General features: G+C 41.5%; 1 protein-coding gene across 1 annotated transcript in view; it reads left to right on the top strand.

Annotated features, from left to right (window-relative positions):
* FSTL4 (follistatin like 4) overlaps positions 1–27,256 on the top strand; it is a 565,752-nt gene extending 538,496 nt beyond the window's left edge. Inside the window, exons 11-17 of the mRNA XM_014527870.1 lie at positions 1,991–2,152; positions 3,253–3,387; positions 11,466–11,584; positions 17,859–18,008; positions 18,689–18,796; positions 22,151–22,260; positions 26,536–27,256. Of these exons, the coding sequence (XP_014383356.1) occupies positions 1,991–2,152; positions 3,253–3,387; positions 11,466–11,584; positions 17,859–18,008; positions 18,689–18,796; positions 22,151–22,260; positions 26,536–27,238 (1,487 nt within the window). The 3' untranslated portion in view covers positions 27,239–27,256. The remainder of the gene's footprint in view (positions 1–1,990; positions 2,153–3,252; positions 3,388–11,465; positions 11,585–17,858; positions 18,009–18,688; positions 18,797–22,150; positions 22,261–26,535) is intronic.
* The last annotated feature ends 561 nt before the right edge of the window (positions 27,257–27,817 follow it).

The following is a 27,817-nucleotide window of genomic DNA, read 5'->3' on the forward strand; positions in this document are numbered from 1 at the left end:
ATTTCCTTTTCCCCTGAAAGCCTGCCTCCAAAACAGTCCAAAACATCCAAAACATTTTGAATGGATCTGTTTAGTTTCAGAGCTGTTTTGGAGCCGTGCTTTTTGTTTCAGATGCGGTGTTTCAGCTGCCAAAATGTCCGAATCCGAAACTAAATGAAACAGCCACAGGAATTTTGCACAGCCCTACTGGCTACATAACCTTAGTGGTTTTGGTCCAGGTCCTAATAAACAGGTACCTGCACATACACATACATAGGCACCTATTTTCCATTAAAATCACCTGCTTGGGCGCTTTTGTTAATCCACTGAGAACCTGTGTACACATCTAGGACATTTATACACGTGCTCCAGGAGGCATGGGGGGGTGGTACTTTAATTAGCACAGCTCCAAAAGCCACACTAATTAAAAGCACCCAGAGCATCATGTGTATCAGTATCCACATACTGAAAAATGGCAACAGGGTGCTTTGAACTAAAGTTCGTCAATGAGCTTTAATTTAAAACACCCCACTTCCATTTTTCAGTGTGGATCACTGATGCACGTGATGCTGGAGGCTGCTGGAGCATGTTAATTTCCATGCTGTGGCAGACTCGATGAATCAAGTGTGCTCCAAAGCACTGGGATTACAGCATGTCGGAGCAGGCTCCCTGCACATTAGAGGAGCCCCTAAATATTCTTGAAAATCTGGCCTATTGTGATTCAGCTTACAAGGAATTTCAGTTAAAAGTCTAGGGACTTAACAGAGCTAATAATAATAACTATTAGTACAACATGGAGATTGAATAACCATCTCGCCTCTTTGCATTAGGCATGAGGTATACTGATTGAATTATCTAGATGAATCTTGTCCATGATTCACTTATCATATCTAGTGAAAAGTATTTGGTATCAGTTACTATGTAGTGGAGTGTATGGAACACCAAAGTATTTCCTTAGTAAGAGATTAAGAGAAATCTCTAGTAATTGTGTAGTAATGGTGAAGAAATAAAAAATGTTATGTAAGTTTATTCTTCATAGGTAAAGGAATTAAATCTTCAGCTCTGTAATTTGTCAACCCAACAACTTGCTCAATGAATAAATTAAAATGTATGTAAATAATAAAGGTAATAAAAACCACAGAAAGAAAGACAAACTATTGAAAATATATTTTTGAATCAAGTACCTTAAAGTGTTGTAAAATGCCAGGCCAGATAGTTTAAAAAATAGTTAATTGGTATTATTATGGTTTATTCAACTGAGCCATGAAAGCAACATGATTGAAAATCAATAAACATGTCTGAAATTGCAATATAATGAGTAGTTCTGCCAATCAGTACATTAAGTGCCTCATAAAGAACTTCGTACAAGGAATTAAGTCAATATTAAATGCCTTCAAATAAAAGTAATAATTTATACATACCTCAGTTTTTAATATGGTATATAGCAAAGACTTCAGGTATTCTATTACACACAGTTAATTGTTAAATATTTTGATGCCATTTGTTTAAGGCATGCAGGTGGAAAATCCCATTCGGTTCCTATCAGTTTCAGTGAGATTACCGCTTACATTACATTGCAAAGCATTAAAGAATGTTTAACTTCGAGCAAGTTATCTCCTTAGCTCCCAATTCGGTTGCCATTGAATTGTATGGGTATTGTCATCAGTTGGACCTGCATTGAACACTTAGGGCACTGACAGACATACAGCTCCCCGCTGTAACTCATGGTGCTTCACAGAAAGTGCCATGAGTTAGAGCAAACCCACCCCTGACCCAACAAACATTTGTGGTTGGGTGGGGTGGGGGAGGGGCCAAGCTCTACTTCAGAGCCAATCAAGCAGAGGAGCTGTATGCCTGCCATTATTCTAGCTTACGTTGTAAAGTAGAATGGTATTTCATCCTTCCTTGAATCATTTGTATAGCACAGTCAAAATTAGTGGATTACATAGGACAAAGAAAGATGACAACTGACAGGTTGGTTTAAAGTCGCCAATTCCCTTTTTTTTTATAGTGCCACCAGTGATTCGTGTATATCCTGAAACTCAGGCGCAGGAACCTGGTGTATCTGCAAGCCTCAAATGTCATGCTGAAGGGATTCCTAATCCCAAAATCACCTGGCTAAAGAATGGTATTGATATCATGCCAAAACTCTCCAAACAACTAACACTCTTAGGTAAGAAAAAATACTAGTTAATTTACATGCTATGGGAGTTAAGCAGGATTGTTTGCACTTAAAATATAACTTATTTTCCTCTTACTTTGTCACAGGGGCTTGAAAACACTTTACATGGAAACGCGTTCCTTCCTTTTTTATCTATTTCTCTGATGAATATCTCAAGTATGATACTGATTGATATAAGTGGTAACAGCATTCTCTTAAGAGACAGAATGCCTTATTCTTGAGTGCCTTGCCTCTTGTGTAAATCAGTGCAGATCAGAAGGACAATATATTACATCCATTTTGTTTAGGTGCAACTGTCTATGCACGATGCAAATCAACTGCAAATCAGGCTCTGAGTCATGCATCTTGTTTTCATACTAATAACTGCAGATGAAATTATTCCTCGCTGCTAATTTTGGACCTCATTTTCAAAAGCTAAGTGCAAAGCCGGGTTACATGTGGGTTCAACTAGCATGTTAGCATTTTGTGGGTAAGTGCTAAGAATGCTAAGTTCTACTTACCCACCAAGTGCTATAATTCTAACCCTACAGTGATGGGGGGTAGCCCTTATGCTGTTGGCCACAATATGTATCACTGAAGCATTGCAGCCAAAAATGTGAAAGCAAGAAAAAGTACTTAAAATGATGGCTATCGATAGGAAAAAAAGATGATAGCCAGAATTATGTAGACAAAATTAATACCTTCAGCTAAAATAGTGAAAAATCAGGTTTACATTGGTTTTATAAAAAAGTTCATTTAGAATTTTTATGATTTTTTTCATAAATGCAAAAAGTAATATGACATGCTTTTATCTGGGGTAAATCGCTAAATCGCTGTTTGGGTATGGAATTCATCTTTATTTCTTTGTGGAAAGGCTAAGTTTCCTAATAGAAAGAGGCAACATTTCAGCCGTTAGCAATTCACGGGCTCTGATGAAAACTCCTCAAAACTCTAAGCTGAGTCACAGAAAACATTCTCAGGTGAAACCTATAGCTTGCATGCAGGCGTGTATCACCAAAGCTCAGGTGAGAAGTTGCCTTGAGGAAGTTAGAGCAGTTGCATAACATCGTTACGGTCAAGTGGAACACACCTTATGGATGTCTTTGTTACAGCAAATGGAAGTGAACTTCATATCAGTAGTGTTCGATATGAAGACACTGGTGCCTATACCTGCATCGCCAAAAATGAAGTGGGAGTGGATGAGGACATATCTTCTCTCTTCATTGAAGATTCAGCCAGAAAAACCCGTAAGCTGAATTTTTCCCTTTTTCTTTTTGAGAACCCCACTAAAACAGTCATCAACCAACTGTATCACTACAATTCAGTCCTGCAATCATTATATGCGTTATGTGGCACTCCAGCTACACCAGTGGGAGTTTTGTCTACACTGGAGCAAATTCGTATGTTTTCTGAAAAACAGGAGTAAGAGAAAAGACTCCCTTTAGAACCACACAAGGCCATTTTATGTGACAGCATGTGTTGAAATATGGGTAGGGAGAGTATCTTTACTAAAAAAATACACTGCTTACACTGTTGGCTTTCAAACAATCCAAACCAAAAGATTTCTTCTAATGGTGACATGATTTTAGGAAAGAAATGTCATTGTTCACTTTATGCAGGTCTTTCCTTTTTCAAGCCAATTATATGCAGCATAATGCAATAGCTGGCTGTCTTAAACAGTGAGCTGTGAAACTTTAAGGGACGCTATCAGATTAGATTGGTTATAAGCTTTTAGTTTGCCTACATCATAGGAGTAAAACAGATTGTCAAAACAGTATGATTTTTTTTCCAGGTCAAATATTTCACAGTTTACTTCTTAGCCACTGTTACCATTACGTATGCAACAGTGTTATCTTTGCAGTACTTCCCAACATGAGAGTGAACTATTGGAAAGACTGATTAGCTGCCACTCTGGAGTAATTGCTAAAAATACTCCTTTCCAAGTATTTGTGTATATGATGCTCCTAAGGGTGCATATTGAGATCAGAGGTTCACATGTAAACAATATGTTGCTGCTTATCTCACCTTCCTAGAATACATATTGAAATAGATAATAAGAAATAAGCTTGCATGCCCACAGCAATACTTTGGAAAAACATATTCTTTTGTTCATTAAATAGAATTCCATACTGTTACTAAGATCATTCATTCTACCTTGAATGCTTGAGCAAGGGAATTTCAACTGGCAAATCATTTAATATATTTTGAACAAAAATTCAATCACAAGGGTACCTAAGGATGGTATTTGAACCATAAATGAAAATACAATGTTGTTTCCTAAATTCCCAGAAGAAATACTGCAAAGTGTTTAGATGGTTTACCTGTCATCTCAAGGCTTCAGAAAGATGTTATGTTTGCTTATTGACAATGTACACAAAATTATTGCCTGTACGATATCTACAATTAGATTCAAGAAATCACTGTTCATTAAGGTTTGAGCCTATGTGTTTGCACAGGCAAAAGTCCCATTTGTTCTAGTAAGACTTCAGGACTCTCCCAAGACAGGAAACTTGACTTTAAGAATGCTTATTTTTCCTGATGTTTTATTTTGCCTGGATGAATGCTATGACGTTTTTACAAACTAAGTAGTTCATTTAAACAAGAGTATTGATTCAGTTAATTGCTACAGTGAAAAATTTGACATTGTTTTATGTTTTTCCTTTTCTTGATTATTTTCTGGCTTCCCCAATTTTCTGATGCTGCAGTTGCAAACATACTGTGGCGAGAGGAAGGTACTGCAGTAAAGTTGTTTTGTTGTAGTGATAATGTGCTTGTCTGCTTTAATAATTCCATAATGGGCCATTCTCCACTGACTTTATCAACTCTCCCAGTTGTCACACTAGGTATAGACCAGACTTTCAAAAGCCAACCCATTCAAATTAGCTCGTCTATTCTGTGATATAAATCCTGGACATAATTTCATATGTATTTTTCCTATAAAATGAGAGGTGATCGTGAAGTATATACAATTCTGCATTTGACAGAACTGTTCATCGGTGTAATTTAATATCACATCCTTAACAAATAAGAAAACCTCCACAACAAAAATAATTAATGGTAAATGAACAAGCACAAACTTCAATTCAGTATGTGCCATTACAAAAAGTGTTTCCATCTATTATTTGCCAGGTTTTTTATTACCAAGCATTAAAGTGTATTATTTAAACCACACAAATTGTTTGTGTTCATGTTTGGTGGGTGAAGCAGTAAGTTTTGCTCATATCATTTCAATATATTCAGGGCACAGGTTGCCCTATTACATGCTGTTTTAATTGGCAATTAAGATCTCTTGTCTTATCAGATTTACAGTATGCCCCGCACAAGGTCAAAGTATGTGCAACTTGAAGACTAATTTAAAGAAAAAGTATTCTGAGCAACTAATGGATGCAAACTTAGAACAGGGACAGTTGAAACCAAAAGTGGTTTTGATTTTGTGTGCATGTGCTCTCAATATTGAAAAAGAAAGAGTGCTAAGATGTCTTTATACCAGCTTGCACATGCAGTGACAGTAATTGAGTATGCAAAACTAGTTTAAAAGTTGTGCCCAGACTAGATATTTAGAAGTCTGTCACATGTATACATAGCTGTGGTAACTGCATGCACAAATATCGGCACTGTGGATTTTTTTGGCTCTTGTGAATGTGTCCACAACCTACTTGCAAACCTGGCTCTGGCCCATGAAACAACCAGCCTTGCAAACAGTGTAAAGATGTGAATGCATGTGAGACCAGGCCCAATCCATAAGGCAATTCCAAATTGTATTGCCAGGCGTGCACACAGAGAAACCTGGATATCTCTGGTCTGCAAGTATTACGAAATAAGTCTGGTATAAGCATGTTTTCCTGCTATTCCCAAACAATCCAACCAGAGAAGAGTGCAAAGGCCATTTCACAGCCACTCCTCTGCCTTATCCAGAAAGAAAAATCATATTGCATTCTCTCAGCCTAGGGTTTTTTGCTTTGCTTTTGCTTTGCCCTTAGGAATAGAGAGGCATAAGGAAAGTGACAGTGTTTAGTGACCTGTATTTTTTCATCCTGGCATGTGAACACCCAGAGTGTGTCTGTTGTCCAGTCCCCTGCAGTAATACTGACAGCAGATGTGTAAAAGCAGCAGGCTTCAGGTCATTAGATGTGGCAGAATCACTAACCTAAGCAGACTGTCCTGAAACAGTTTTCCCACACTTATTTCCCAGAACACCACCTGCTAGCATGTAATGCCCAGTGATGGAGAATGTCCCTTCACAGCTGAGCATCATGTAAATGGCACTGTGGTAACTTGAGGTTAAGATTTGCTTTACTCTATTTAATGGAGGGAATAAAGAGGAATAAATAGGAATGCAATTGCCTTTTTTTTTATTGCCAAACTGACCTTTTTATTTTAGTCTAATCGATCAGGCCTCGTGTATATGGTACTGCATAGTCATTTATATATTTGGTACCCCATAATGTGGTACCTACTTTAATACATATTCCTTTCTTAGAGAGGAAGGAATTGGAGAGGGAAGAAAACTTTACATGCAACAAAAAAAAGAAAAAATATATACAGTGATATTTAAAGGAATACAAGGACTTTAACTATGTAACGTTGCGTAATAGTACCCTAAACAGAGAATAGCAGTTGTAAATCAAACTTGTGTACTTTATAAATTAAACTGTGAACAGTTATAGGAAGACACACGGCGCTAGTAATGACAGATTTACTGTTGATGTTCTTGAAACAACTCAGCAGGTTCAGAGTGAGATTGTTTCAATTTTTTTCTCTACCTAGTAGATATAAAGTTGTAAACTATCTGATCTGCAAATTCATCCTGGAGGAAAGGATTCACTGAACAAATATGTTAGTGTTATAAAATTTGACATAGAATAAGGCTCAGTGAGGAAGAGAGGAGCTTTTATTGAAGAAAGGGGTTTACTTTTATATTTAAAATAAAATCTCTTGTGTCAGATATTATAAACCATTTTTGGTAGACAGGAAGCCCCATAGGAGGATGAGTCTCATGCCATCATAGATACAGTAGTAACCTATAATGCAAGTAAATCACTAGATGTTACAGTGTATGAAGCAAGCTTTTTGCGTGAAGTCAGAGTTTAAAAACTTGCAGTTGATCATTTTAAAAAGACTATATTTTCAAAACTCTTTACAAAATAACTAAAACAGAAACATGCTATAATAAGATATTTGGAAGCATATGTCATAATCAGGAAGCATACTTCTTTACATGTGAGGAGCAAGGACTTTTGTGGGTAGTATCTTTTACTGAACAAACTGTATAGTATAGCTGGGATGGACATAAACCTTTCCAAATATCACCTACAAAAATTCTTGCCCCTCTCATTTCTCTTATACCATCACAACTTCAGCATCACCCCAACACTATTTGTTTCCATGCTTTTTCTACACAGAAAATAGTGGATGGCTCTAAAGTAGAATTGATCATCACATTATTGTTCATTATGAAGTTTGGAGTAGCTTCTATTATGCCTGGAGAGAGGCAAGAGGAAAGAACATAAATAATGATCCATGAACAAGGAAAAATCATGTTATCAGAATTGATTCCTTAATCAAGAAAACATCATATTGTGTTTCTTTTTGGTGATTTAAAAAGTAAAGGACACCTGCACCAAGCTTCATCTGTAATGCAATGCTAAGGGAAACCAGGCAATGCATTAGTTTGCCTTTTATTACATGTCTGCTACAGTAAGCCAGACTTGGATTTCATAAAGTGTTTTGAATTTGTTACCAGATATAAGGCTCCATATATTAAAAGAAAAAATGGTTCCTACATTTTTTTAAAGCATTACAGGCTTATTAGGTTTCTACCAACATCACTGAGAGCAGAATTTGTCCAATTGGCTTTGTACAGACAGTATTGTAATAAATTTGGGGGGCTAGATCAGGTTAAAAATGGTTCCCTGATCTAACTCAGTGATTCTTAGATAGGTGCCAGGAGTCTGATCTAAGGTAAATTGGGGGAGGGGGAGGGGCAGCCAAGATCAAGGGGAATGAGCAGGGTCTGTTGGGCAGGGGGAGTTGGAGGGATTAGGGGGTTAACATTGTCTGCAGGGGGGTTGATAGGATTGGGGGGCTAGCAGGGTCTATGGAGGGCTTGGGAGACTTGGGAGGTTTGGCAGGATCAGACATCCACTCCAATCCCACCAAAACCCTCCTCCCAGATCCCTCCAGTGCCCTCCCTTCCCACCCCAATAGCACCAAATTGCCCCTGACCCCTCAAATCTTCCCAAGGCTGGTTTTACCAGCATTTGCCAGTGTTGGGAGCCTGACCTAAGTAAGTCAGGATGGGGAAGAGGGAGGTGGATCAGGGGGCTGGGGCTTCCTGGGTGTATTGGCAGGGTTGGTAGAGCTTGTGGTTCTATGGGGGGGTTGGTGGGGCATGGGGGAGGTAGGAGGATGAAGGGGGCTCTCCAGGAGCTATTTTTAGCTCCTGCTTCCCCACCCCAAATAAAGAACCCCCTCCAGCAAAACTATTCCCCCAATCCCGCCCACCCCTCCCCCCATGCCAACTTACCTCGATTGGCTCCTAGCACTGGCAAACACCAGTAGAACCATGGGGCTGGCTGGTCCATGGGTGGCGGGGGAGTTGTCCATCTCAGGGTGGCAGGAAGGGCCAGGGGGATAAAAATAGTCCAGTGGCAGAGGAGATAGGAAAAGTGCAAGCCTGGGGTTAAGGCCAGCTGTGCTCAGAACATGTACAGATGTTCAGTGAAATCGATCTAACTTAGTGCACTTCAGAGGTACAGTTAAATTAGATCAAGTCAGCCATTATGGGTGGCGGGGGAGTTGTCCATCTCAGGGTGGCAGGAAGGGCCAGGGGGATAAAAATAGTCCAGTGGCAGAGGAGATAGGAAAAGTGCAAGCCTGGGGTTAAGGCCAGCTGTGCTCAGAACATGTACAGATGTTCAGTGAAATCGATCTAACTTAGTGCACTTCAGAGGTACAGTTAAATTAGATCAAGTCAGCCATTTTTGAGTGATCTAGCATTCCTAGAACTTCTGTACAGTTTGTATTTGGATCGACTTCACAAGGGATCCAAGTGTAAGGTCCAGATGTGGGGGAACTAACTTAGGTCAGGAGGCCATTTTTAATGGGACCTAAGCTCCTCCTAACCTCCCCAAATGTCCGTTCCCACCTATTGACACCAGTGGGATCATTAGTGCCAGTCAGGATGGTGTATGTGATGGCAGAATTCCATGCATAATGAGGAAAATGTAAAAGTATGATTTAATAAATCACGTGAAGGCCATTGATTTTAAAAATATTTACATTGAATCCTGGTTATAAGGCTTACAGCGTACTTTCAGCATCTTAATGTAATACATAACATCTGCTTATATCCAAGTTAACGAAAATCTCACGCTAACTTTACTGGAAAAAATCAGAATGCTTAAAATACTGCAAAATAACTGAAGCTACTTGCAGAGTGACTGACTTCAAGTCAATGAAGAGCTAAAATAAAAGGATGAATGCATCTAAAATCTGAAATGTGCATTCCGGTTGTTAACCAAATCATCAGACAAAATAAGATGAACTATAAGGATGACAACAGCAACAAGCATTTCTCACAAGTGTCATGACTTATTGCATGGCTGAGTCCACTTCTTAAAATACATTCTTTTTACATATGCACTCATTAAGCAAAGGACCATAATTTGTCCTTTGATGTATGCTGTCAGTTCCCATCAAAAATGGGAGTTGTGTGTATGCAGTGAGTGTGGGTTTTGGTCCATAATGCCTGGGCAAATGACTTGGCAATATACGTTTGAAAAATTGGCCCTTTGCACCTACCGCACTACTTATTCCTAAGTAAAGCTTGAGTTGAAATCCAATATTTTTTGCTTTTTCCAGAATGCATGATCCCTCACTGTGGCATCACATTTAAGGATCACAGCTCATGTATCCGCTTGATGCCTTAACTGGGGTATTTCTGTGATATGGCTCAGAAGCTAAAATTAAAGTATCAAAATCTTTGTGCAACACCAAACATAGCAAAAGATGAAGAGGCTCTACATTCAGATCTGCTTTGATACCAAATATTCAATGGAAGGAGAGTTTATTCTTCCCCATAGTGAAATTTCAAATAAAGATACCAAACATTTTATGAAATTTGTTATAAATGTGTTTGCCCCATTGTTTTTGTTTAAAAAAAAAATCTCCTAGGATGATATAGGCCTCAATCCTGCAAACATTTAATGTGTGTAAGTAACTTTGTAGATGTGAATAGCCCTAACAAGTCTATTATAAGAAAAAATAGTAGCTCAAAATTGTTCCTATTTGTAGGATTGGGACCTTATCATTCATGGAGAATATAATGTTATTAAAAACATATTTTCACATTCAGTATTGTGGAACTTTGGCAGATAAGTACACTATCAACATTACCTGGGATGACAATGGCCATTGAAAGAATTTACTTGGCAGGGTGGTGTAAAAATGTAAGAGGTACTGGGATCTTTCTAAGTAAACCTTCTGAAACGATCCCTCACCCACCTTCTAAAATATCCATTACTGCATTTGCATGTAGCTGAAGAGAAAACAAACTATCAATGTTGTAGCATTTCTGTTTAACAGAAATGTGAAAATATGATCTCTTAACAGAAATCCACTAAGAAGCAGACTTTTTTTTTCAAAAAGTTCCTGGAATGCCCCAGTTCGGATAGACGAGTGCTCTTGCAATGCTAAAAACTCCACATTTGTGAATTACAGTTTGCAAAATTTCAAAAATGTATTTGTTTTGGTGGCTTTTGCATTCATCTGGATGGTTTTATATACGGGATTTTATTTTTCAAAAAAATACCTCGTGGAATAAACAAACAGCTTTGCTCTTACGAAATTACAAAAGGACAAATTAATTGTAAGTGGATGGGTTTCAGATTCATGCTGGATGAAGCTTCTCAATTGTGAAATTAGTAGCAAACTATTTCTGTTGTGCAGTGAAAAACAGGGCGTCGTGATTGGACAAGGTCACACAGGGGCTTCTCTGATTCAGATTTTGATACAAATATATATATGTGTGTGTGTGTGTGTGTGTACAAGACCTCCATTTACCTGATGATTTTATAACTGCCACCACCAAGGCAATGCATTTTTGAATATGTCTGTACTTCCTTCCTCACACCTTGAAGCCCTCGTTGTGACATGAAATTTGATTTTGTGAATGCACCAAATGCATCCAAATGACCAATTTTGATGTAAGGTGATTTTTGTTTGTTTGTTTCTTTGGGGGTTTTTTTTAATTCTTCAAACAAAAAAGTTTAGAAGGCATAATCTTTTTTTCCCCACTTCTTTCGCTTTGTTTCTTTCCTTAAAGGCCTCAGCGTGGGAAACATGTTTTATGTCTTTTCTGATGATGGCATCACAATCATTCAGCCAAATGAATGTGAGATCCGAAGACACGTCAAACCCAATGAAAGAATTTTTACAAGTTATGTAAGTTACTGAAATAAGGTATCCACATCATCAGTCCGCTTATACTTGTATAGAGGATTGAGTCAGGAAGGGAAAATTATATTGAATGCGTCCAGCTGAGAGTGAGGAAGGAGGTATATAGACGCTGCAGGAACCTTAGCTTCAGAATCGCAGAGTGCCTTGGGTCTGGTTTGGCAGTACAGAGCATGTCAAGGAGACATTTCAGCCTATGCAAAGTGAACTACCAAATTCAGAATGGGGGCAAAAAAGCACCCAGCTGAGGGCTCCCAGTTTGTGGAAGAGCAAATGCAGACATGGTATACCTGGCTTTTATGCCCATTTACTAGAGTTTACAGGAGCAGGGGAGGTATGGGTAGCAGAATAGCAAGGGATTGCAGCACCGCTGTGTTCTGATTGCTGTCAGCTAGCGGAGGACCACCCTTTGCTGCCAGCTCCCCAAATGCTGAACCCAATATACTTATAGCTTAAAATCAGAGATTCACAACTAGCAACTTCATAACACCCAGTCAAACATGTACCAGCAGATAGTGGGCACAGCTGAAATCTATGGGAACTACACACGTTACAATCCTGACAGAATATTATTAATGTGCTGCACAGCTTTTGCTTAATTTGCTCAAATCCATGCAAGATTTTCACCTCTAGTTTATCTGTTCAGATCATTTGGTGAGTAACGACCAAAAGTATTGATTGCTTGTTTAGATTACAAAGAATTTAGTTGATTATCTAGTTCTTAGCCGATGCTTTTATACATCACTCTTAATGAACAATCCTATACAATGTAACTGAACTTTTACTGATGGTGAGGTCAGGGGGCTAAAAATAGCCGAGTCGAGGTGGGAAGGGTAGGAAGAACACAAATCGCCTTAGCCGTAAGACTAAGCCACTAAACGCAAAGAACAGAAAGATCAACCTACCCTTCATTTTAAGTGTTTTTCAGGGCCTTGAGCAGAGGAGTAGGTTCACATTAGGCACATAGGCCAGGTACAGATGTTACACATAATCTGGACTAAATGTTTGGAAATCAAACCAAACCTGTAACTGTACAGAAGTTCAGGGCATATAGGCTGGAGTAAAAATGGCAGAACCCAGTCTAAGATGGTCCTGGATGGATGTGCACTCACACGTCTGTGAATTAGGTTAGTTGGGTGCACCAGATCATCTATCGAATCAAGTTAGGTCACTGTCCGCTGGCAACCCAGGCTCCTTTGCCAGACCCCACTAGTCCCACCTTACAAGGAGGTGCGCTGGAATTTGGCCCATGCTCAGCTGCTCTGGCCGAGTGCCCGCTGGGCCCTGCCCCCAGGCTGTCTGTCACAGAGCCAAGTCAGCAAAGCCTATGTCCCCAGCCCTGCCTTCTGCCAGGTGTCAGGCCCAGCCAGGACTGAGGTGGGGGCGGGGGGTGAACAGGGATGAACAGGATTCCCCCTTCCCCCAGAGCTAGCAGTTGTGGGGCTCTGGTCCCTGGAGAGGGCAGGGGCAGCCGTGGGCAATTCCAGATTCTAATTCACCTTCATGGATCTAATCTGCAGTTTGTGGCACTCACAAATTGGTGGGATTCAGAGTAGCAACCTTGCCTATGTGCTCATTAGGCTGTTCTCTGGCTGCCTGAACACCTGGTGCAGATAGAGTTGCACACACATACATACACAATACTGGGTAAATCCTGAAATTTAGTTGCAGAAAATCATGACTAGTGACTGAGTGCTAGATGTAAGAGGATGGTATCCCTCCCACCATTTAGCCTAGTGTTTGCCCAAGGCACAAGAGATCTAGGTCCTAGGCCCTGTGTGCCCCATATGAGTCTTGAATTTACACCTACTTCTTAGCAAAGTGCTCCAGCCACCAGGTCAGGTGCACCATTGCCCAAAGGGTTCTCCAGCTCTCCTCTTGAACCCAGCCCACATGGCACTCAGGAAGGAAGTCTCTGTGGGGCCAAAAGGAGGCAGAGAAGTAAGGGACTGAAAAAGACAATGAGAATGACTCACAGGCCACTGACAGACTTTCTATCTGCGGTATTAAAAGTGCCACAGAACTATGGACATAAGAGACAAGGCAAGCCACACTGGCTGGAGTGCAGCAAAACCATCCTAAAGGCATGCAGGTGTTTCAGGTTATTCAGTCCTACAATCACTGGGAGCCTGCATGCTCCTGTACTGTGCAGAAAGGGAAACAGGTAGCAGTCCCCCAGGGATTTGGGGGTTGCAGTGAGCTCACCAACAAGCTGTGAGCATGCTGCAGATCCCCAGCTTGGGAGGTGGCTGGCTGTCAGTAAGTGCACTGCAGCCTTTGTGGGCCTGTGACCCACTCTTCCTCCCCCACAGTGGGGAAGCAGGTGGGCTGTCAGTGATCACCAGGCGGTGGTCCTCAGTCCTGGTATTTGAAAGACGGGCCTGCTCGCTTAACTCCTGGAAAGAACCTGAATCAGAAGCAGAAGTAGGCACGTCCCTGTCATTTGGGTTAGACACATAGGCCATTTGTAGATGTTATGTTTTTCTAAATTTAATCCAGACTACAGTGGTCACTATATATGCGTGGATGCCTGCAGTCCATATTAAAATTAACTCCAGGCCAAATGAATGAATCCCCATTGAATGCAGATTAAAAGTAATGCAGACTAGGGCTGTCCGAACTAGGCAATTTAAACTGTATTCATTATATATGTATATACACACAGCATTGCTTTAGGAAAAACAGTCCTTAGGAATTCATCAGATAAGTATTGCAAACATCAATCCCCACAAGGGAAACTAAATTGGGTTTTTGCAACACAACAGGGGCTATCAGGCACAAAGTAATATCTTTACAAAATCAAATGTGCCAACAATACTTCTAGGTGGAAGTTGGACTAAGTATCAGTATCCTGACTAAGCCCCCAGCCCTACACAAGCACAGGGGCTACTGGTCTGTGAAGGAGTGGGGAAGCCCTCTTTGCCCCCCTTCCCCCACAACATGTTGCCTGAGATGGTCATCAACACTCAGGGCAATTACACTCATTATAGCTCGGAACAGCATTTTAGATAACTGCAGTAGGTTTGCAACAATGTAGCAATGCTTAAAAAGGCTTATTCACCTCCTAATTACTTCCAATCCCAAGGGCTAGGCACATAAACCCACACAGAGGCTGAGAACTGGGACTGTTAACAGGCTGATGGTCAGTGATCATTTATTAGCCCTTAATTCAAATTGAAATTTGATTTGAACAGGGTGATGTGAATCAGCTAACACGATTTAGAAAATAGTGAGCACATCTACAAATGACCTTACTTAACTCCTTTAGAGGTGTGGGACCTAACCAAGCCTTGTGAGAGTCAGTCACACTTTGTGAACCAAACTCTTTATGCTCAATAAGTTGTTGGGGGTTTTTTTAAGTCTTGAAAACTCTGTGCTTAACAGCCTTTTCTTGACTGGAGTATTTTAATATGTCTTCCTATAAACCCAGACTCTGATCCTCACCCAGGTTATCCCTCAGCACGGACATATTATTAAACCTTATTACAGCTGTTACGACTCAAAAGCAGACCTCTGTGATTCTTTTCTGAAGAACTGTTGAAAAAGTAGCCCAGAACCTTGAAAAGAACCCAAGAAAGAAAGGAAAAAGAGAGTTTTAAAAAAATGTCAAAACAGTTATTAGAGCTTTTGTAAGTCCAACTAAAAGCAAGCAGGACTAGACTTTGGCTGGCTGCAAAATTCTGGCAGACCCTTATGCAGAACTCACTGAACTTGGAGAACAAGTCTTCAAAACTTAGTCTACACACAAATTCTGGACTGTTGTAACTATATGAGTTGCAGCTGTAATGGTTTAACTGTAATCTTTATACTGAACCCTTTGCATCAATGCATTATATTGATAATAATGTGTTTATAGCAGTATAACTTATTCCCCTGGTAATACAGAAATAAACTATAGTACTATAACTAGATGGTTTATATTCTATAGTTAGAACAATAGATGTTTTCTGTGTTGACAAGGTCTACAAAACAAAATAGCTGGAAAGGAAGGGAAGGAATGAATAGGCAGTCTGCAGGTATGAATTTTTCCAAGCTCACTTGTGACCCTACAGATACAAGGTATTATTAAGTATTTGCTGAAGTTAATTGAAGTGCCAGTAAGTGCACTTCCACTTTGATGTGGAATTCAATGGGTGTAGGGTCAGGTCCACAATTACTTACAGTTTAAAAATACAAGGAGAACATCAAAAGGCCTACTTTGTGCTGCTGTTGCCCTGTGCCCCCCACCCAAAGCTCCTGCCCCCCAGCCCTGCTCATGACCCTTGCCCCCTACCCAAAGCCCCTGCCCCCCAGCCCTGGCTCTGTGGCTATCAGCAGCTACCCAGAGTCGGGGCTGGCTGCAGCTGGGAGGCTATAAACAGCTGCTGCTCTCCCACCCTGGCCTGGGCCCCAGCCATAGCCACGGAGCCTGGGATGCTCCCAGCAGGGCTTGCAGTGTCCCAGCTGCCTATTGGGAGCAGCCCAGGCTCCCAGCTGGCAGCAGCTACCCAGAGCTGGGGCTGACTGCAGCCGGGAGGCTGCAAACAGCTGCTGCCTCCCCGGCCCCAACATGGGCCAAGGAAAATGGCCTTGCATGCCATGCTCAGCATGCATGCCGGGGGTTGCCGACCCCTGGTCTATAGAGATTTTTGTAATGAGAGAAACAAGTGTCATCCAGTGGACATTCACCTCTCAGGGAGGAAATCAGGAGACCATGTTGTTTCAAGGCAACCTACTGACTCGCTGTATGAATGTGGACCGTTCTTTGGGGGTCTAGATTTTCTGGTGTACCACGTTTCCATCTGGTCCAGTAGGAAGGATGGAGGCTCATCAGTGAGCAGTCTATGATTTATGCTGCTCCGTGGTGCCAACTCCCACGTGTTCAAAAACAAATCACTAGTCAGATTTTGAGATATTTTAAAAATAACCTCACTCCCAGTTGGTCTATCTTCTGTTTCACGCCTAAAAAACAACACAGAGGGTGATGATTGTTGATACCCAGCACAGTCATATGCTGTGGCAAGGTGGAAATAGGACCTAGATGCAGATGTTCTGTCCCCCAAAACCAAAGCCCATTTTGTACCCACGGGCCATGTCCAGATGGGTAGGGGTGTGCACTTGCAACAACAAAAAAACCACATCCTTGAATGTGCACTTTGGTGAGAGACGCATTGTCCCGCTTTGGGCAAACTGCCCTTTCCCCACTCCTCCCGGCTCCCAGCAGCCAGGGCACAAATGAAATAATAGGATGTTCTGGCCAGCAGCCAGAGCATCTCCCTGGAGGAACCAGCCTCTATTTGTTGTAGCATGCACTGTGTTGCCTTTTTTTCCTGCCTTTTTTTTCCCTACTAGGAAATACTGGTAGCAAAATATGCCCCCACACTGCAAATTTCAAATGCAGGGCACATTTTAACATTCTGGTTGTGTGGTTTGTGGTGCTGCAAAGAGGTTTGCGGCACCACAAACCACATATGTGCATGTCTGGACTTGGCCACAGAGTAGCATAATGGAAGAAAGAATCTAGCCTTCTCAGTCTTACTTTTTTAACTTAAAAAATTGATACCTGCTCTTGTAAGGCAAGATTTTTGTTGTTTGGAGTTTATTTCTAGGTATGTAATAATACTAAAGAAATCAAACCCATTCATGGGAAACAAAAATGAAGGGATACTAAGAGAGAAAAAAACACTAGAGAAAACAGAGCAAATCTTTAGTCCTTTCGGATTAAAGGAACTATGCAGCTGTGAATAAGGTGAACAGGATTTAGTCAAAAACATGATAGTTGCTATATGTCTGTGGGAGGGTTGTAGGATAAAGTGACTTCTCTTCTGCTGCTGTTGTAAGAGCACAAACACCTCATTGTAAGATTTCTTAAACCTGAGAATGAAGGCAAGAGGAATACTATAATGCAGTACTTCCATTAAACATAAATCAGTGTTTTTTAAACCACAGAATGAGGATTCTATTGCTAATAAATGTTGGCAGCACCATAAGTCTTCTTGTACCAGCCAGACTTCAAAAGTCTGTTCTGTGCAGTGTTGTAGTTATTTGAATATGAATGTGAGCTTGCAGCAGGGCACAGTTCCTTAGTCTCACTGGGGTAGGTCCAGACTGCAGTGCGCTTCCTAAACTGACAATTATTTCATGTTTTCCGGGGGAAAAACATAAAAGAAATAATGTGGGCCTGTGGAGTTTTAATCAATGCAGTGCATGCTGCTTAAAGCATGGAGCTCAACTCAGGCATATTAAACCTTATCTCTTCTTCTTCTTCTTTTTTTTTTTTTAGGAAGAGATATGTCCTGAAGTTGAAGGTGAAGCCACTCAGTCCTGCCTCTGGGCTTCAGCCATCAATGTCAGAGACAAGTATATTTATGTGACACAGCCCAGGCAAAATAGAATACTGATTATTGATATCCAGACCCAGAAAGTCATGCAGGTATGTATCAAGGGAGAAATGTGTTCATGGACCATAAAAAAGTGATGATATGCCAAAAAATTAGGTTCCTGCCCAGTGGAGCTGCTGACTCTGCTAATAAATTGGGCAGGTACTGTTTTGACCCATCAGGTAACTCCAAGTCAGTGACCAGGCTATGACCTCAGTGTAAGAAAAACTGTTTTATGGCCTAGATAGTCTTTGCACAGTGTCTGGAGCCAAGTTTGCAGCTATCTAGATTCAAAAATATGTCCAACCTACACTTGCTGAGCCTAATCTTAGTTTCAGCCAGGTTGAAACACATGCCATTGCCCAGGCATAACTCAAGTTGAAACTGGTCCAAGAGAGGTGGTACTATCACCTAATTTGGAGGTCTTCAAGAGGAGGCTTGACAGTCACCTGGCTGGGGTCATCTGACCTCGGTCCTCTTTCCTGCCAGGGGCAGGGGATCCTTTGTGGTCCCTTCCGACTCCACAATCTATGAATCTATGGTCCCTGTTCTACTGACTATAAGTTCTAGTGTGAGACGAGTGCTCACGCTCCTTTCCTTGCCAAAGCAGAGGAAGTGGTACTTCATGGCCATGTCTCTAGCGATGTTTGCAAGTCAATGTTACCATAAATCTGCATGAGCCACCTTTAATTTGCTGAATAAAATTAAACACTTCTATTTCTGTTCTTTGAAGTCTGTGGATGTTGATCCCCTACCTACCAAATTACATTATGATAAGTCACATGACCAAGTCTGGGTCCTTAGCTGGGGTGATATGCAGAAGTCTCATCCAACACTGCAGGTAAGTTAGCATTTCTCTCTAACAGCGCTGTTGGCTATAACAGCATTTTGTGTCTTGACAGATCCATTGTGCATTTTCCTGCTCCCCCCTGCATCTCTGCACTTCCGATAGTTTGATTTGGTTTTGAGAAGTTTATATGCTGTAGACCAGCAGGGGGGTTGCTGAACAGCCGGTGCCCATTTTGTTTCAGGATTGATAACAGAGCCTCATGGAAGGACATATAGAAATAGTTGGTAGCCAACTGAGAAAAATATAAATATGCAGATAATGTTCACAGTGATTTAGGTAGTCTCACTTCAGTTTGACAGGATCCTTAAAGCACACCTGGCTCAAAGTGCTTACAAGATAACTATATGGGCACACCTCTCTTTCTAGTGAAGAAATATTGGAACCTATACAACAGTTAAAAGGCCGCATCCAGACAAATGCAGACATTGGGTATGTGGTGCATGCAGGCATTCCCTGTGCTGCTACTTTGCAGCATGGAGGGGTTTTTTTGACCCCGGGAGATCCTGGAGTTAAAAAAACCCACACCCAAAAAGGGCAGGGCAGCGCACATGGCAGCAACATGTGCCGCACAAAACTGGAGACTGGCCAGTCAGAGCCACACTCCAGCTGCCAGCCAGGCTTTCTGCCACAGCTGCAGGCCCGGGAGGCCCCCAGGACCCCAGATAAGGCTGCTGGGGCCAGCACAGTTGCTGGTCCCAGCCTCTCCTACCCCACCTGGGTAACCTGCCATGCACCACAGCATGCATGGCACAGGGGTCCCCTGGGGACAAGGTGTGTCCTGCTACTTTTCCCCAGGGAAACAAACATCTGCGCTCGTCTGATGTGGTCAAAGAGACCATTTCTTAAGGAGTGCAAATTAGGACAACTCTGACCTGTTTTCTTCCGAACATTGCATTGCTGCTTGTTTTCATTGAATTCCACTGGTTTTATTTCACTTCCTTTCCCCTTCCCCTTCTGCTTCTTTTGGGGATAACTACAGTGCACAGGCTAAGAATATTTCCCAGTGGATTTCTAATGTTTCTCATTTCAATATATTTGAATGTTTCTAATTTTCAATAGATTTCTAAAGTTCTAATTTCATTAAAAGACAAACACCCTGGGTTGTTCACTGCTTCAGAGAATTAAAATATTGGGAGGTAAAAAGGAGCAATAATTGAACAAATTCTGCAAACTCAGCTTCAAATCCTTCTTACTGAATAAAATGGTTGGATAGCTTCCAAAGCAGCCCTCGAGGCAGGGGGGAGAAAAAAGAAGGGGGAGGCAAGCAGCATACACAAAAATGGGGCAAATTCTGAATTTTTAGAACAAACCAAATGGCAAGTTCTGTCCCTGTCTTTTTGTCTGTAGGCGTAAAGGGGTCAGGTATAAAGTTCTGGAGGGCTTTATGCAGGGAATATGAAACCCTTGTGCAGCGCAGAACTTGGCTCCAGGGAGAAGTCATGGACTATGGCTACACGCTAGCAGCAGTGGATCTTTTTCAGCTCTCATTTTTAGAGGAGGGAGATGCAGATAGACACCAGATTTTTTCTGGATGATCTTCTTAAACTAAGTACAAGTTATTATTCTAAACAGAAGGGTAAACTGCTTAAATTAAGCTGGGTTGTGGTATACAGAAGACAGACTACATGATCTAAGAGCCCTTGGTGACTTGAAACCACAAATCGAGTCCACTGCATCACGTTGGGTCAGGTAGGCTATGTAGCCTCTCCACACTTGCAGCTGGGAAGATTCCTCTCCCTGTTCCCTCAGAAAAGCTCAGTGGCTTCCTGAGCTATCAAGCCAGTCCTTTGCTTACCGACAGTCACCTTCAATGGACCTGTTGCCAGGACACTACACAACATGCATGGCCACATATATTTGACAAGCCATTTGGATCCCACGAAACAAATGAGAAAACCTGCATATGGGCCGATGGGTTTAGAAACAGAGTGTAGAATTGCAATTCCTGAGACAACAGAAACCGAATGATGACAAGCAAAGAGAAGTTTCTGAAGCAAAATCAGCTTGCTTCCTTTACGGGTAACCATTCCCCGTACAAGGTACAGGAAGAAGAAAAAATAGGTTCTCGTTACCCTTTCCCACTTAATTTCTTCCATCCAGCTGTGAGAGGTTGCTGTAATTAAAGGAAAGATGGCACAGGCTTGTGATTATTAACAAGAATATACTATCTGCACAGCTGGAAACTTGTTATGAGGCTATAGCTCTCAGATGGTCCTTTCAGTTACACATGGAGAATATCAGATTAACAGCAGCAGCAGCATACCTTTCATTTTCCCGGTTTTCCCCCCAAATAAGTTTGTAGTGACTAACGTGAAGAGGTTTCCCACAGCCTTCTAATAAAAATATTCCGCTGTATAAATAACTTGCTCTACTTTTTCTCCCTGTCCTCAGAAATTAGGAATTTATCAAACAACTCTGCAGCCTAGTAATGGGCTGCCATTGTTTAGTTGTTACTAGTTGTGGGGAGTCAGCATAGGCAACTCCCTGGCTTTGTGAAAACACTCTGCAAGAATTGGCATGTTTCTTGAGCAAATTAATTGGAAGAAATCTAAATGGCATGACCAGAATGTCTCAACTAAGCCTTTTCAGGTTTCAGATTTCCTGTAATGAATTGTGAAGCCATACATTCAAAAGAACTACTATTAGCACATTACATTAGAAAAGCTCCTAATGAATTGACCTAAGCCATCTTAAACCAAAAAACAATCCCCATAAACAATGTCAGTATTTAACATTTTAATTATTGCAAAATTCTATCCCCTCTTTTCTGAGGTTGTGGGAGATAATAAAGCTGAGTTTCCATGGCAGCAGAAGGTATACATGCTGCTGGAGGACAACACTGAGAAAGTAAAAGCGCCTTTTTCTGCTCTTCTGTGTATTTTATACGGTGCAATAGATGGGTGAACATTTCTTCTCCTGCAAAGTGATAATTAACTGCTGTGAGTTAGTGTCTGATCATTCAAGTCAGTGAATTATCACTGTGCATTTAAGTGAGATTAATAAATATGACCGTGAAATAAATGTTTATTTTAGACAGTGTGGAATAGATTACTGTGGGTTTAGCGTTGTCACACTATTTCAGTTCCTGCATGATTGCATTGTCTTATGAAAGTAAAGAGAGTTGTGCACTTACTTACAAATGTCAGGCTTAAAATACCATTTTATTAATACAATTTTTCAAGACTGCTACTCCAAACAATATTTTGAAGTTATTAATCAATTTGAATCTACTAGATATCCAGCAAAATCATTTTGGTGTAATACACAGTTATGGAAGCTGTATTAACTTATTTTTCTTTTATTCATTGCTTTCACTGTGCTCAACTTTGTGGTTATTTATTGTAGGTAATATCAGAGGCAAGTGCAGGGGAAAATCAGCATATCATCCGGACACCATTTGAAGAAGTGGATGATTTTTTTATACCACCTACTAATCTTATTATTAATCACATTAGGTAAGACACAAGCTTTATGATGATAAAGATAAATACTCATTGCCGTTCTTTGTGCATCTAGTGGGCTTCTGTCTAATCATCTTATAGCACTTTACAAATGAATAAAGGGATGTGTGGTACATTAAGTGTTCTTATCCACATTTTGTCATGCAGACACAGAGGCATGAAGAGACAGAGAGCGAATTGCCCAAAGTATTTCTGTAAGTCCATGGTTGCATAAAGACCAGGACCCTAACCTCCAGGCTCTAGATACCAAGCATTAACCTTAAGCCTAGTGTGTAAAAAAAATCTAAGGGTGCCTATACACAAGCAGGGAGGCTGCTCCAACCTGCTGTAATTCCAGCACGTTGGACCAGACTCGATGAATAAGGTTGACTGGAGTGTAGAAATTACCAAACTCCAGCAGCCTCATGCAACTCATGTATCAGTGTCTCTACACAAGCCCCATTCAATGATATTTAGATAAAGTGCCCCTGCCACCATTTGGAAGTACGGGGACACTGATACACGAGACGTTCCAGGTGCTTTAATTACAGCAGCTCTTGGAGCCACTCTAATTAAAGCACCCCCCCCCCCCACACACACACACACAGACTCCTGGAGCGCATGTATAAATGCCCTAAAATTCTAAAACCCAGAACAAAAACTGGACTTGAGCTCTGTGAAAACAACTAACTTCGGTGCCTGTCCTTAGAGTGGAATCCACAACTCTAGCCCAGTGAATCTTTAATTCTTCTCTGCAAAGTGGCACACATGTGGGTGTGGAGCAAAGGAAAGAAATGAACCTGCTTCTCCCACCTCTTAGGTGATTGCTGTAATCACCAAATGATTGTACCAAGGGTGCAACTGGCACCGCAGCCAACCCTTCCACCTGCTCATCTTCTCCAGCCATATGTCAAACGAAAGCAATGGCTGCCACTGAATTTTTTTGTGTGCAGCTTACCCCACTAACCATGCAATAAGTTTTCAGAGCTCAACTACCAGATTGAGCCCCTCAGTGGACATAAGCAGAACGACACATACTTTGTGGACCATGACAGGGTTCGACATAAGCTAGCTCATAGCACAGTTGAAGCAGTTTTGGATTTTCACAGAAATGAAACTTTAACATTGAAAACTGAGGCTTCTTTGGAGTTCAGGTGCCTCCAGCATTAGTCAGAATTAGAGCAGAGGTTTTCAGGGGCACCACTTTGTACACTGGCGACACATAGGGGGTGCACATGGGTGCATGTGCACCCCCTGAGTGTGGCAGTGCACCCCCTGCGAAAAGGCGCTGCTGACACTACCAGCGGCACCTACAGGCAGTCACCAGTCACCACCCTGCCCCCTCACCACCGACACTGCCAATGGCATCTGCAAGTGGTCCACGATTGCCGCTGGCCACCACTGACACTGCCGGTGGTATCTGCGAGTGGTTGCTGACCAGTGGTTGACGGTCGCCACCACCCCCCCACCCCTGACAGTGCCACTGCCGCCTGCAGGAGCTCCCCATTTGCTGCTGCCATGCTCCTGCTGCCGACAGCACTGCTGCCACCTGCAGAAGGTCACCGTGCCCCTCCAGCCTCTGGGGGCACGTAGCGTTCATGATTTTGTACTTACATAACTAAAGTAGGACTTAGTGGGCATGTCTACACGAGACACTGGCAATGTAGCTCATTGCTAGAGCGGCTTAGCATCAGCAGGCACAAACCGTGATGCTACGTTGTCATAGTGTTGAGCTGCCTCACTATAGCAAGTCACTATGGCAACATAGCTGCTAAAAATAACCACACCACCGGGATGGTGCAATAACAGCTGTTATTATGCCGTCATGTAGTACTTCCTAAAGCAAGTACTAAATGACGGTGCAGTAACAACTGTGCCATGTGGGGGGCACACAGACGCGCCCACTGATTTTTTTGTGATCTGGTTCAAGTGCTTCAGTGCCACCTAACTGTCAGTTAAGATTCACTGCCAAGAGTGGTTAAGGCATAACAGATAGCTGTCAAATGTAAAACTGGCCACCTGCATCTCAAATAGCTATTTGCATGCCCCGCATCATAACTGTCCAGAGTAATGATGAAGAGTACAATCTGCAAATTCCCCACCTAACCGCCCAAGTGCCCGAGAAGTTGCAGGCACCTAAGACTTTGCTAGAAAACTAACGTAGCCTCCTACCGCTCTGTTGTTGTACATGCTTGAGATGCCAGCCCTCTTGGCTGAGCTCGCTACCCAAGTCCTCTGAGAGGTCCAGTCCATGAGACATGCTTAAAGCATACAGACCACATACGAACAGCACTGGGTTCAAAACACAGCACAGCAGCCATGGCTGACTTCACTTAAAAAGAGTTGTGGAAGTGTCACCAAACTGTCATATAACAGCCTACTACTTAGAGGCTCTTCCTGCCCTCCTCCTCCTCCTCAAAGAGCAGCACTTGACTATATCCGAAGAGACAGCTTAGAGTGTTTTTCCTGTGCAAAATACAGAATGTTCTTACTATTTTTCTATTTAATTTACTTGTGGCAAATTTCCATAGGCACATTTCCAGAACTCCACCTTCCCGCCATGGACACATGACACTGCAGAGTTGCTTACATTGGATTTTGTCTCCCACGAGTGCCAAAATACTTTTGCATGTTTCTGTCTATATATTTCAACTACCTATCTCAACTACCTAAAAATCTAGGAATCCACCCATTTTATTAGTAGACTGGTTAGGTTGTTGTCCATTAAAAACACACTAAAAGTGAGATTTTTTATTGAGATGTCAGAGTACAGGCACAGCATCTCAGCAACAGCTGTGTGCACATAATGCACATTCTGACCCACTTTTTCAAATTAGAGTTTATGATAAGAGCCTAGTTTATTTTTCACTTGTTTAGGCATTTGGCCAACTATTAAGGAAGTCTGGAAACAAATGCTACATAAGAAGGTCTTTAAAAAAAATAAAACAAAACCAACAATTTTCCATGTGCACTCATCCAGGAGAAATCCAGGTGTCATCTTCAATTTCCTTCATACATAGCACCCTATGAATCTCCACTGCAGATATGTTAAGTGAATCTTCTAAAGGATGTGAGCATAATGGGGAAATGAAAGGCTGAACCCAGTGATTTTCACGGGATCCTACAAAACAGTGGCTTATTCGTCAGGAGTGAAATCACTGCTGGATGTCTTCGCTGCTGCTCTGATTAAGAATTAGGAATTAAACGCACTGTTTTAGGAAAAATATATATTTTAACTGTGTGCACACAAGTCTTCTGCAACATTTCATAAAGTGATTTTATATCTTTCCGAGAAGAGCTGCAAACCAAAATATTCCATTAATTTCCTTCTCTCTCCACTGAATGGATGAGCAGCCACTCAATGTAAAATTAATTTTCAGTCTCATAAGTGAATATCAGTGACCTGTGATTTGGAGGGAACATCGAATGTGCTATTTCTATGGTCCTCCTTTCAAATTAAATAGAAACATTGCTTGGCTATTCTTGACCTTTTCCTCTGTTCAACAAAGGTCAGATGCACTGTAGCATGTACCTTTTATAGAACATTTTATCTGGGTTCATTTTATTTTCTAGTCTCTCTTGAGGCTGAAAACAGAGACCCCTATTTTCCATTGCACTGGTGCCTCTCTAAGGGGGATCATCTGAGAGAACTGTTAGGTAGAGGGTGATCTGCACCCTAACATCCCTGCCTCCTATAATGACCCCTGGAGCCATTAGCAGTAAGTCAATTAGAACTGCCCTCAGTCTGGTCTAATATAGGGTAGGGGAATGGGACCAGCAGACCTGGAATTTAGGGCACTGAGCAGATTTCAGACTACCTTTGTACCTTTTCCCCTGTTAAGGATTAGGCCCCAAATATGCTGTATTTAAACAAGGTGCCATATCAAGCCACAGAACAACTAAAATCCATGTTGGTCATACAGATCCAGAACAATTTGCAACTGAAGCAGTTATCCATCAAGTGGAACATCCTCCTGCATACTGTTTCCGTGTGAAAGTAGGCCTTCCCAGTAAAAGCAGACTACTAATGTTGATAGGACAACTCACGTGAGCAAGGAATCCCGCTTGCAGCATTCAGGTCCCTAATTTGTAATTCCATAGTAAACCAAAAACATTGTTTTTTTAGCACATTTTAGAAGAATGAGAATGACAGAGGCTTCATGTAGGAAAGAGGGTACATTACCCACAAGGCAATAGCATAGAGTCTTCCAGTTCTGCTGATTTATGAGTTCTCTCAAGCATGTCACCGAGTCTCCAGAGATGACTTCAGTGTCATGTTTTCTGTTTCAGGTTTGGTTTCATCTTTAACAAATCGAAATCTGCAGTTCAAAAAATTGACCTGGAAACTGTGACCCACATCAAGACTATCAGCTTCAAAAACTATAGCTGCATCCCACAGACCATGGCCTATACACACTTGGGTGGCTACTTCTTTGTCCAGTGTAAAAAGAATACGTCGGTAACTGCATTTCCCCAGCTTATTATTGACAGTGTTACAGATTCTGTGATCGGCCCCAACGGTGACGTATCGGGCACACCCTATATTTCACCTGACGGATGCTTTTTGGTCAGTGCGGATGAAGACAGTGGCAGGATCAAGGTCCAGGCAATAACCATCCAAGGGGAAATCAAGTTGATTTATGACTTACAAACAAATGTGCATATATCTGATCTGACATTTCAACCCTCTTTCACTGAAGGCAACCAGTACTATATATATGCTACTTCACATTTGCAAACAGATGTGCTTTTTGTAGAGCTGTCAACAGGGAAAATGAATGTCCTGAAGAATTTAAAGGACCCTATCATATCCAAAGACTGGCCATGGAGCAGCCACAACAGAATTATGAAAGACAGTGGATTATTTGGACAGTACCTTATTACACCAGCTAAAGATTCACTGTTTGTTATTAATGGGAGACAAAACACATTACGCTGTGAGATTTCAGGTATCAGGAGAGGTAACACAGTGGTCTGGGTTGGAGAAGTATGAAAGGGCAAAAAAGTAGAGCCAACAGCAGACAAATCCTGATTGGACCTTTACACTGCAGCAAACAAGCAGTCGCATTGTATATTTTTACACTGGAAAAAAACCTGTATAAGCTTCATGGTGCAACACTGGTCTACTTGCAAGTTCTCTAGTATAAGGTATGCTCTGCTAATAGGAAGTGGGTTTTGTTGGGAATTTTTTGTTTGGAAGTATGATTTATGGTTATGAAAAGGACATAGTCTGGGAAAAGGAATAATTTCTCCACCGAGGTCTTATATGAACCATGTAACTTGGCAGTTCTGTAGAACAAAACAGCTTCTGAGTTTCAGTAATGACAAGTCTTATGTTCAAGTCTCAATTTTCGTTCAGTCTACACACCAAACCTCCTGTACCTCTGGTTATTTAACCACCTAACTACACCACCTTTAATGTAGAGTGGAAAAACCAGAGGCAAAACTGCAGTTGATACTCATCTGTGAGTGATGAGGGACAAATTAACATCACAAAAAGCATTTTTCAAAATGCAGAAATTTAGGGAGAGATTGAATGAAAACTGATACGTTTTCTTTGCAGGATGGATTT

Source organism: Alligator sinensis, unplaced genomic scaffold (genome assembly GCF_000455745.1).
Source record: "Alligator sinensis unplaced genomic scaffold, ASM45574v1 scaffold111_1, whole genome shotgun sequence".
Lineage (NCBI taxonomy): Eukaryota > Metazoa > Chordata > Crocodylia > Alligatoridae > Alligator > Alligator sinensis.